Here is a 12,548-nt window from a genome sequence, read left to right as displayed (position 1 = left end):
ATACAATAACGTTAAAGGTTGTCTGTGTTTTTTGTTAAAGAAGGAAGTACAACATATTTTTGTAATGTTTTGGTTAAATATGAAATAATCCAGTTTTAAGCTAATTTTCGAATCCCATAGGCCTATTAGGCCCAAAACCAAATCTGGCCCAGCTACAACGAACCCTAAGATTTTGGACAAGGTGAAATATCTGCGAGTGACCCACCTCTCTATATAAATTGCGTTTCGTCTTAATTTATCGGCTTCTCTTTCTCTCTCTGTCACTCGAAGCCTGTACCAAGCATTTTATCTTTAACGTCGAAACCCTAATTCGCAACTGCTTCGGGTTTTGGGCGTATTGCATAGTTAGTCCATGGCAGAGGAGGAAGTTGCAGCTGCCTCGGTCAGTCCTGCATCGTTGGATCATAAACGGAAGCTCGAAGAGCTGGAACCCGAAGCTCCGGAACAGGCCGAGCTGAACTCCGACGAACAGGCCAATTCAAATGCCGAGCACGACGCACCTGATGGCGAGGCATCCGAAGAAACGGAACTGAAGCGGCCGCGGCTTGATGACAAACCTGATGTTTCAGGTATCGTGACACTGTTTCCCCCCACTGTTCTAGGTTTTTAATATTTGATTTGAGCTAGTTAGAATTGGATTGTGACACTTGCGCAACACTCGTGTAATTTAGTTGTGGCAGTAAGTGAAAACGGGCACCTAGAAGAGAAGGTAGATGAACCTGTGAAGGATATTGAAGAGGTGTCGGCCTTGGAAGGTGGCCTAGAGGAAACTCAACCTCAATCGGAGGAAGGTACTCGAAATGAAACTGATAAGCAGCATCCATCTACGGACAGTCATCAGCTGTCTGGTCAAAATGCAAATGGAGCTCAGGAAACCTCGAAAGATGAAACTGAAGCACCCTCTTCAGAGGACCAGCAGCAGCAGGAGGGAGAGGAGGCTTCTGCTGAACCCCATCAACTTACATCTGTTGATGAGCAACAACTTTCATCTGATAACGAAACAATTACACGCAGAATGGAGGTCCCTAATAACAAGGTTGGCTTTGCTTTCTAGCTTCCTAGTTCCTTACTTGAATGCTATGATAAGTCCATAAAACTTTTCTGAAGTAAACCCAAACATCTGATTTTATGATAACTCATCGTACATCCGTGGTGTTTGACTGTTTGCAATTGCATTGACGGCTAGTTTACTTAACCCTCGTAATACATAGCATAATTGAAAGTACTCATTCTTCAGAGTTTTGAAAGTAATCTATGTTTGTAGTGAGTTCTGAAAAAAGATCAAAATTGTTAGTCTGTAAAAGGTGCTACTCGATACATGAAACAGAATTTTAATTCGTAATTTTAAAATGTTCCCTATAAAACTGATAGTGGAAAAGTAGAGGAGTAATTGCGAATTTATGAGTAATGGCATCACCTAAGGTAGAATAGGTAGTACATTTGGTGGGGTGTTGTTAACAAGGTTTGAAAAATCTTTAACCGCAAAGTGCAAAGAAAATTTACTTCTAGGTGTTAACAGTGGTTTGAACAACCACCCTATAACACATTACTACATGAGCTCGTGTCGCAATCTGAAAGAGAGTGTTATAACAGTGCAAGCAGCCTCGTAGGATAGAGGAATCTTATAATTTTCTTGTGTATGGGTATATTTTGTTTTGTCATTTCTTTGCAACTATTATGAAAGATTGTTGTTTATATTGTTGCAGGTTGGGGTTCTTATTGGAAAAGCTGGGGACACTATAAGGTACCTTCAATACAATTCAGGAGCAAAAATTCAGATTACTAGAGATGCGGATGCTGATCCATATGCTGCAACAAGGCCTGTGGAGGTCATTGGTACTTTGGACAACATAAACAAGGCTGAGAAGCTTATCAATGCGGTCATTGCAGAGGTCATTTGTTCTCTTATTACTTATCTATTCTGAACTGCTGTTCTAAACTCTGCCTTGTCTCCCTTCCCTTCCACTCTAGCTGCTGACCTGTAACTCAAATGCAACTTTTGTTTGATGTTTGGTATATACTCAGTAGTTGTATATTTCTACAGGCTGATGCAGGGGGTTCTCCTTCCCTTGTGGCAAGAGGCCTTGCTAATTCACAGGCCGCTTCAGCCCCAGAGCAAATTCAGATACAAGTTCCTAATGAGAAGGTACAGTGAGCTACAAGTGTTGGTTTTAACGGGTTTCTTCAACATTTATGTACGAAAGCTTCATGTTTCTATAACAGGTTGGTTTAATCATCGGCAGAGGAGGGGAGACCATTAAAGGTCTCCAGACAAGATCAGGAGCACGCATCCAGGTAGTTGATATTGTACTCAGTACACCTGTTAATGAATTATGTCTATTTTCCTTTTCTTTACTGTATGAATCATGTATGTTGATCTATTTTCCCCTTTTCAGTTGATACCCCAACATCTTCCAGAAGGTGATGAGTCCAAGGAAAGAACTGTACGAGTGACTGGTGATAAAAGGCAAATTGAAATTGCTAGAGAAATGATAAAGGATGTCATGAATCAGGTTAATTATTTATCTTATAATCTTCTCTCAAATAGAATGTTACTTAATGTCTGAAATATGGTAAATTTGAAGTACTGTTCTCTGGTACATTGGGTTATTACTGCAATTGTTTGCTTTGCCAGTGCTGCGATATCATAGATGCTGTTCTGATTGTGAAAACACATAAATTATGTTTGGTTCATAATGTTCAATACTTGGGGATATTTTGAAAATCTTGGAGGATTTCTCTCATGTTCATAATGTTCATATGGCTGTTACCTGGATGAATTATGGTGTATCTAATTTATTTGTTCCTTGACCTACATAATTTTTTTTGACATGTGTTTGGGGTTTATATAATTTTATCTCCATTTTGTCAACTATGCTTAAATATTCGTCCTTTACACGGTATGAAATTATTGAGTAGTGCTTCAAGTTCATGTCCTTGCTGTAACTTTGTAGTATTTATGCTTTATTATTTTCGTAACATGATATTTGAGTAAAGACGGCAACATGTTGAAATTAGGGTATGCCTTTTACTTTTTTGGCATGCAAATACATGTACAGGTCGCTGTAGCTCACTTTAATTCTATGCTTCTAAAGTCATTTGTCTCATATACAATTTGTCAAGGGATCCAAACAGATTTGGTAGTGCAGAACTTCTGTATGATTTACATTTGGAAAGCAACATATATGGTCATGAAATGATTTGCTTGAAACAATGTAACATTCGCCTGTGTCAACCTTCCTTCAATTTGAGGAAAATTGTTACATAATTTATACTGTGGGAGTTGGACCTTGTTTTCTAAACATGATGAGAGTGTAATATTGATGAATCATCCATGCCAAGGTCTCTTGAATGCTGTTAGGAAGATAATATATTCAATCCAAGATGTCGGTTGCCTTGATTTATTTATGTTGAAGGTGCCAATTTCGAATTGGATGGATTTAAAACTGCAGATGGGCTATTGCCTTTTCCATGGGGCCAGCTTTGCTTTCTTGGTGTAGCAATAGACAACCTCTCTTCTCTGGTCCACTGAAGAAAGGTATCTGGCATTTAATCTCGCGATTGCAGGATGTTAATAGTTGGTAAGACTGCTTTGAGATCTGAAAGTTAAAAATCGTAATTAAGTAAGACTGTTATATTAACCTTTAGAGCTGCTGATAAGAACTCCCAAGATTTATGCTTGAAATGTGTCTGGAATTCCTGGTGAAGAAATTTAATCAAACTTTGCTTGGGTTCAATGCTTGGAAATTATGCTTGATGTTGAACTGAAGCATCTAGGATAAATAACTTGCCATTTAGTTTGATGTCTGACACTAGTATTGTTTACTGACAGACCTCAAGTACAGGTTCCTGAAATCACAATGCTTTCTTACTTGGATTGGATGATCTCATATATTTTATCTTTGCATGTGTTCCTTCAATTGATCAGTTATTTATTAATTGTAATATATCCAAATCAATGATCACTGGATAAGAATAACATATCTGGCTCAACTTCCATATAGATTTTGGATAGTTTCGATGGCGAATTCAAAATATGCCTTGTTGCTGCATGATCATCCTGGGTTTTTCTCCATTTCTGTATAAAATCCCTTTAAGTTTAATGTATTTGTAAGTATCAGCTTCACAATGAAAGAATTACTTGTGCTATTAAAAATATTAGAAATATTGTTTGATAGTTATGCCAACCTAAATTCTATATAGGATTATTGAAATCACTAGATTACTGGGTATAAGATCTGGGTAATAGATGGATTGAAGACATGTTCAGATATTTGGCTCTATGTAAAAGCTTTATTTTGTCTATTTGTTTTTTCAAAAGGGAAAGACAGATCAGTTAGTCTAAGTATTTATTGCAAGTTTGCTATTTGATGATCAATTTTTTCAACTCATAATTTATTTTTGTAGAAATATTTTTTAGTAAACTATCAATGAAAAGAACTTTGCTGTTTGTAGTTTCTAACTATTATTTCTTTACCTCATTTGTATATTTAGAACTGTACTTCGTTATTTGGCATTGCATCTGGTAGAGATTCCATTTGTGATTGATGTATACTTGTTTTAATTCAATGATGATAACTTCCGAGTTGGAGGAGTCACCTCAAAATTTTGAACACCAATGTGGTTACCTGGTCCGAACAGTGCTTTAAATTTTGTCGTCTGCTATTTATTTGATTGATTTCTAATATAATACAGAAGAATTGCTCTTGTTTTAACTTTTATTTTTTTGTTTGGTCATTTGGTTTTGAGTAGACTGTGAGGCCATCTTCTCTCTCAAGTGGTTTTAATCAACAGGGCTATCGGCCTCGTGGACCTCCTGGACCACAGTGGGGTCCTCGAGGTCATATGGCCCACCCATCCTCGTTTGATTATCAGCAACGAGGGCCATATTCATCTCACAACCCACAGTATCCAACTCAATATGGTGGTTATCCTCAACAAATGGGTCCAAGAGGTGGTTTTAATTCTGGCTGGGAGCAAAGGCCTCCCCCTGGCTTGCAGGGGCACGGGCATAATGGCGGTTATGATTACTACAGTGGACAAAAAGGCCATTTATCAGATTCTGCACACACTGCTTCCATTTCTCTACATGCTCCTGGCCCATCTCCAAATGCTGCAATCGGGCCACCTTTATCACAAGCAAACTACAATTATGGACAGCCTCAGGGCCCAGATTATGGGCAACAGGCACCTTATTCTCAGTCAGCACACTCCCAACAGAACTATGGTCATGGCTATGACGATCATGCTCCAGCACAGCATCCCTATGGTAGTTCTCAGCCACTGTATCCTCAAAGTGGTGCTCCAGCAGGTTATGGTCAGCAACAGCAGTATGGTAAACCATCTTATGGGGTGCAATCCCAGGGTCCACCTCCCCAATCTTATGGTCCTCCTAGGCCTAGTCAGCCCGGTGATGTGCCTTTTCAAGGTACAGCTTCTGCGCAATCGTACGGTCAGAGTGTGCCACCTCAACAGCCATATCCATATGCTTCAAGTGGGCAGGCATATCCTGCTTACGGCTCTGCCCCTCCTGCTGCTGCTGATGGGTACAGCCAGCCACCACCTGCGTCTGCCTCAGGCTATCCACAGCAAGGAGGCCAACTGGCTGCAAGTTATGGCCAGTCTGGTTCGCAGCAAACTGGCTATGCACAGGTGGCTCCTACTGCAGCGTATGGGCAGTACCCTTCTGCTCAGCAAGGTTATCCTGAGCAGTCTGCTCCAAATTCTGCTGGTTATGGGTATCAAGGTCACCAAGATCCTGGATATGGGACTGCTGCACCTGCATCAACTTATGGCACACCAAATGCACAAGGGGGTTATGGTGCTCAACCTGCTCAGGCCCAGCAAGCTTATGATCAATCAGTCCAACAGTCTGGTGCTTATGGTGTCCAACCAAGCACTTCAGTTACTTATGGTAAAACAGTATCACCTCAGCCTGGTTATGCTCAATATGATTCGACTCAGATGTATGCAGCACCTCATTAATTATAAATGGTTTTAGTTCATATTCTGTCGAGTTAGGTTTGAGATAATTAATCAAATTTTAAACCAATGTTTTGTTGTAGGTTTATCTGACAATTCACAAACCGACTCCTGCACTGTAATGTTTGAAATTAATTATGAAAATTCAAGATTAGCTTTTATAAATTATAATATCTCTGATTTCTATAGTGTGACAACACCTATGCTTTGAGAACTTTGTTGCAGGCTGAAGCTCTCTGCTTTGCTTCCACAAGGGAGATTAGGCCGAATCAAGTAAGTGGCCGAGCTCTTATCATAATGGTGAACTTTTAAGTCTTAACAATTTCAACTAGAATAGGGACATTTGCGGCAAGACAAAATTGTAAAGAAATTGATGACGAATAAAACAACAAAATAAGGTTTAGGGATAAAGGTATAGCATTAGCATTTCCTGCTTACAAGTACTACTGGTTGTTCATGTTTGATCAAAAAGAAAATCTTTATTAATCAGCAAGCTGTATTACCTATCCCAAGGAAGCTTTACTCAAGCTAACCAATGAAAACAAGAAGAATTACATGCTCATCGTTCCTGTACATTAACTTTTCTATAACTAACTAGATTAATTGGCCTGTGAATGGGCCCGTTTCAATTGTTCTCGGATATTGAGAAGTACACGTGTGGCCTATCTAAAAATACGAATAACAATACAAAAATTTAAATATTATTTCGAGTAATGATATTTGCAATGCACACAATTTGCACACATTTATATGGTAAGTATTGTCAACCAATCATTTTTTATTTAAACGGTCCTACATATCAAAAGTGACTAATATATATTATATGTAATTAGATTGAATCGATTTTAATTATATTTTACAAGTGTTATACAATACCGATCCAATTCAATTAGAATCCAATAGTTCACATCAAATCAAATCCAATTGGATTGGATTGCATTGGTTTAGAAGTTGCCCATCCCTAGTAATAGGTTTGATGTTCAGTTGGTTGCAATATCAGGCTTAGCCTTTAGACTATTCTAGTTGACTCAGTTGTAATTTCAAAAAGGAAACGGCTGATTGGATTAATTATCAATGCCACAGTTGCAGCAATTGTCTACAACCTTACCTATGTGCACTTCAGAGAGAAAAACCATCGAAAATACATTTGTTCTTGTTTTCTAGAGGTCGTAGAGTTAGCACTTATTTTATTAGAACCTAGATTTACTATCATGTATGTTGATTATAATTCTATAATCTAACACTCTAAATATGAATTTCCTAGTACGATGAAATAAACACATATAAAGTTTAGAAAACTTTACATTGATGATAGCGGAATATAATGACTCATTCCGTTCAAATTTCTAGCCCTTGATTCTTTTCTGTAGCAGAGCATTATCAAGATCTGAACCTGGATCTTCTCTCCTTCAGTTTGGTTAACCACCGTCTTCCACACTATGATTGAATACTTGACTTGCTATGTGTGGGCATGGTACTTTATCACTAAAAGCTTGAAGATTGATGAAGAACAATAATAAGGATTCGAAGTTACTATGAAAGGAGTCTCTCATCTACTAGTTGTCTGACAGAATTAGAAAATTAGGTTTAGATTGGTTGAAGGTTGGATGAGAATGAGTGCATCATGTTCCTTTTACAGTATTTCAACTAGAGTTTAGGATTTAATTATATGAATTGAAAAAGATAAAATAATGGGCAAAAAATACGTTAAGAGGCCGACCACACATGTGGGCCTCACTAGTTACAATTTTGCCACTTTATTTAAACCATTTATCATTTCTTTCAATAATGTCATATCTTTTAATTTCAATCTTATAAATTTTAAAACTATTTATTTAATAATTATAATTAATTATCAAATAAAATGGACCTTTATTTTATTTATTAATTAGACTTAACAAAATCTCTTAATTAACAAATAAACTCCAAATCCTCTTTTCTTCACAATTAAGCCCTTGATTAGTAAAAATTCATAAAGAATAGTCTAATTTTAGAATTATAATTGATTAATTAAAACCAATAAATTGAGTTTGTAAGCAGTATTATCTCAACTAGTGTGGGGACTATGAGCCTATATAATCAAGCTTCCAATAAGTAGATCTAAAATGTATCAAGTAAATTCTCTAACTTATTAATTCCTCCTTGCGTCATTATGAATTCAAAATTACACTATTAATTATATAGAATGCTCTAAATGTACCAAGATATAGATACACTATGAATTATACATCGTTCTTATCCAAATAGTCAAAGATCCTCTATAGATGATCTATATTGAATAGGGATAAATTTACCGTGCTACCATTCAATGTATATTATCCTTAAAACACTTAGCTACCTATAAATGATACTTTAGTAAACTAATATAATTACTGAAATGATGCCTCAATCATTTATCTATATCAAGCCAAGCTCGAAAGAGTATAGGCTGATATCATGGTCGATCTGTACTACTTGACAGTATCACATCGGCACGACTAGAGTACAACTAGCGTATCGAGTATAGGTTGATATTATGGTTAGTAGTACTGTCGTACGAACGTTCTAGACTCAGCACCATGTTGGACACGGGGATAGGGTTATGGGTTGGTGTATGGGTGGCTGATTATAATTCGGGTTATAGAGCAACTGTGAGAGCGAGCAGATGGAGATTGTACATGTCGGGGCGGTTAGGCCTAGAGCGTACAGTCTTTGGGACATCAAGGCTTATTTTGTATAGTCATTGGGCGACAAACTTTTGTATACACAATAAAACTTTTGTAAACGGGATCCCGGTTTAATATAAGTATATTATTTTAGTGTTCATAATTAATTAAGTAAAAATTTAATTAATCACGATTTTCAATAAACTCGTTGATTAGCAACGAGTTGCACAGTTAGTTAAAAATCACGTTAACATGCCTAAACTAGTAAGGTGTTACACATATGGTTCATGATTTCTACAGCCGTGAGAGTATTGGCAAACCCTGTCTTCAAGGTGTCGACCATGCTATAGAGCATAAAGTGTTGAGCTTTGTTGTTAGCATTCTGCCAATGCTCGAACTTTTCCTTAACTGCCTTGGTCGCATCACCTGGGTGCTCAGGAGCTTCTTCAGTTAACACAAACAGGACATTTTCACCTATGAGAGCAATATTAATGTTCTCTTTCCATTTGACAAAGTTAGCTCTAGAGAGCTTGTTATCAATCAACAGTGACACAATGAGATTGTTCATAGTCATATTGGGTACTGCAAATATTAATAAATAGAAATCAAGTAAGGTTCAATACAAAATCATACACATTCAGAAATTATCAAGCACTTAGCACGTAGGAATGACAAGTGAAAATACAAAAACAAACAATCCTAAATAATTTCCAAGATTTCCAATAAACTGATACAGTGTCTTGTTTAGGCGAGAGTCAAAGATATCATTCATTGAATAGAATAGTCAGCTCATCTAAAATGGAAACCTTTGTAGCAACTTTTTATTCGATCAAGATGAGAATCCGACGTTGTCCCGTTTAGGTGAGAGTCAAGGCCATTTTATCTTATGAGCTTCCCCATTGTTTCATAATTTGTAAGTCCTACTCTTAGCAACCACTATTGGGGTGGACGTTACTAAGAATAAAACACTTACATTAATACTTATTTTTCGAGATTCTACGACGTTAAATTGCTAATGAACGCTCATCCATTAGGGATTAATCTCACTAAAATAAGAACTATGTAGAACTAACAATGGAGATCGAATATCCTGATAATAAAGCTCATTATTTTATAGTGTATTTTCATCTAATATTTATTTTAATCTATTTATTTTAATATATATATATTTAAATAAAATTACCAATTTAGATAATTCTAATTATAAATTTTAATTTAATATTTATAAAATTATACTTAGATAGATCTAAAAATAAATAAAATTATTTTCTATTTTAGTATTAATTCTCAATAAATATTAAGAAAATTACTTAATTTAAGTTGGTTCAAAATTAATTAAAAATTATTTTGAACTCAAATTTAATTTTTTATAAATATATATGATAAAATTTGAAATCTAATGTATTTAAAATATAAATATATTTTTCGAAATTTACATAAAATAAAATAAAATAAATTCTAAAAACAATTATCCTAACTTATGTTGATCTAAAATTAATTTTCAACACAAATATAATTTTCCTATTTAATTAAATTTATAAGAAAAATATCAAATATTTAAGTATCTTGAATAAAATCAACTTAAATATTAATTTTTTATTTAATTAAATATAATTAGAAAAATGCCACAAGTATACAAAAAATAACTATCTAGATATTTCATTAACTAATTACTTATTTTCTAATTAAAATATAATATATTTTAGTCTATTTATTTTAATAAATCATTAATGAAAAATTTACTTGATTTAAGTTGGTCTAAAATTAATTAAAATAATTAACTTTCAACTTTAATCTATTTTTCAAAAGGAAAATTTAAAAATATCAGCATTTAAATAATGCATTTCGAAATCATGTAAAAAAGGATTAATAAAATAAAATAAAATATACATTAAAAATTATTCTAATTTAAGTTGTTCTAAAATTAAAAATTCCAAATTAAATATAATATTCTGTCCAATTAAATTTCTTGAAAATAACTAATATTTAGGTGTCTAGAATGAAATCAACTTAAATATTTAATTTTCTAATTAATTAAATGTATTAAATAAAAGAAATAAATAATTAAGTATCTTGAATAAAATCAACTTAATTGTTAATTCTAATATAATATCTAAGAAAAATATTCTAGTTTAAGTTGTTCTAAAGTTAATTTTTCAACTTAAATATATTTTTCTATTTAATTAAATATTAGAAAATATAATTAGTTACTAGAAATAACTATCTAGAATATATCTCATTAAACTAAGTGTTATTCTAAAATTAATTTTAAAATAATCTAATGAAAATAAATTTCATATATTTTAAAACTAATTATGTTGCTAATTCAATTTTAATTAGGTTAAACTAATATAATTATCCTAATACAATTATTTAAATAAGGTAAATGAGCATTCACAATTGGGATGGTTTGTGTGAGAGAGGGTTGGGTTCAGTATGTCGTACCCACTACTATGGCCCCCTAACTCTCACACAATGCCTAAAGTAGAGGAATTTAAATATTAATTAAATAATTGTCATTCATTGAATAAGCTCAATACTAATTGGGCCTAAATAAAACAATCAATGTGATATTTTATTTAGAAACCTAGTCCATTTAATTAACTAAACTTAAATGGGCTTCCTATATGCATCTAAGCCCAAAAGCAAACATATAGGCTCACACATGTCAAATGATTTAAGATGAGCCCTATCATGTTTCTAGATTTATCACAGATGAAAGAAATTATAAAATTTACCTTTTACAAATTATTTATGAGATCTATTGACAAGTGGACTATGATTAAAATCAGATCATTGGATCTGTCAACAAGTTAATCATAGCAATTTAGATCAGGTTTGTTTAAATTTTTTGAATAAATAAATAAACAAACAAAACAAACATGTAACAGATATCTGAAAAGTAGGTTAAGATATTTTCATTTTAAAATAAAATATTTAAAATATATCTTAACTAGAATTTAATATTTAGGTTGTTAGAAAATAATTTGAAAATATTTAAAATCTAACAAATCTCCTAAATAACTAAAATTCTAACTGAAATTCAAATATCCAACTAATTTTTAACTTTTCAGTATATTTAAATAATTAAAATTAATTAAATATCCAATAAGATAATATAATATCTTAATTTTAAAAATTGAGATATTTTTTATATTATATTTCTAATATTATAATTTAATAAAATAAATTCAACAAAATAAATAATTTGAAAATAAGATATTTAGATGGTTAGGATATTATCAATTTTATTCAATAATTAAATAAAACAAAATATCCTAAATTTTAAAATTTTATGGTTAACAAACCCTAAAATTTATATTCAAACCAAAATTAACAAGTTTTCAAAATTTTCATGTTATTTTGACAAAAATATAAATTTTTAATTAAAATAAATATCCAATAAGATAAAATGTCAAATCTAATATTTTTCTAATCTTATAATTTAGTTTAATAAAATATATTTCAAAAATAACAAATTTTGAAAATCTAATATGGTTAGCAAATCTTGAAATTCTAATTAGATTATTTCTAAGTTTCATTAGTATTTTAATATCAAAATAAGATCATTTCAAATATTAGTAATAAAATAAGTAAAATCTGGTCTTATAATTAAAATAAATAAAATAAACAAAAATAATAAAAAAAAATTCAAAATTAACCATAAGGTTAGTTTGTGTAAAAATCAAATTTTCAAATTCAAAGGCTACTAATATCTAAAACTAATTTTAATTGATTAAAAAATTAATAAAAATTAATTTATTCTGATAATTAGATTTTTATTTGAAAATTTGGATTATACCCAAAATTCTACCAAAATTTGAATTTTATTTCACCGAAAAATAATTTTTGAATTAAAAAATATCACAAAACAAAAAAAAATGGTTGCATACCCCTGCGCGTGCATGTGAGGGCATTTGG

The 12,548-nt window shown here is 32.7% G+C and overlaps 1 protein-coding gene across 4 annotated transcripts; it reads left to right on the top strand.

Annotated features, from left to right (window-relative positions):
• Nucleotides 1-204: 204 nt before the first annotated feature.
• Nucleotides 205-6,147, top strand: LOC115696239 (uncharacterized). Of its 4 annotated transcripts, none has more exons than XM_061106777.1 (8): nt 229-569; nt 672-1,036; nt 1,707-1,892; nt 2,045-2,146; nt 2,224-2,295; nt 2,397-2,513; nt 4,753-5,966; nt 6,066-6,147. In XM_061106777.1, exons 1-8 carry the CDS (start codon nt 353-355, stop codon nt 6,073-6,075), a joined length of 2,283 nt encoding a protein of 760 aa, XP_060962760.1. In that variant the 5' UTR covers nt 229-352; the 3' UTR covers nt 6,076-6,147. The 4 variants fall into 4 exon arrangements, with proteins under 4 accessions (XP_030479016.1, XP_030479009.1, XP_060962760.1 ...); XM_030623161.2 differs by having other exon boundaries at nt 2,224-2,298; XM_030623156.2 differs by having other exon boundaries at nt 205-569; nt 4,753-6,147.
• The last annotated feature ends 6,401 nt before the right edge of the window (nt 6,148-12,548 follow it).

The sequence above is a fragment of the Cannabis sativa genome, chromosome X (assembly GCF_029168945.1).
Source record: "Cannabis sativa cultivar Pink pepper isolate KNU-18-1 chromosome X, ASM2916894v1, whole genome shotgun sequence".
In the NCBI taxonomy this organism is placed as follows: domain Eukaryota; kingdom Viridiplantae; phylum Streptophyta; class Magnoliopsida; order Rosales; family Cannabaceae; genus Cannabis; species Cannabis sativa.
The sequence above is the reverse complement of the archived record's forward strand: the minus strand, read 5'-3'. Positions and strand labels throughout refer to the sequence as shown.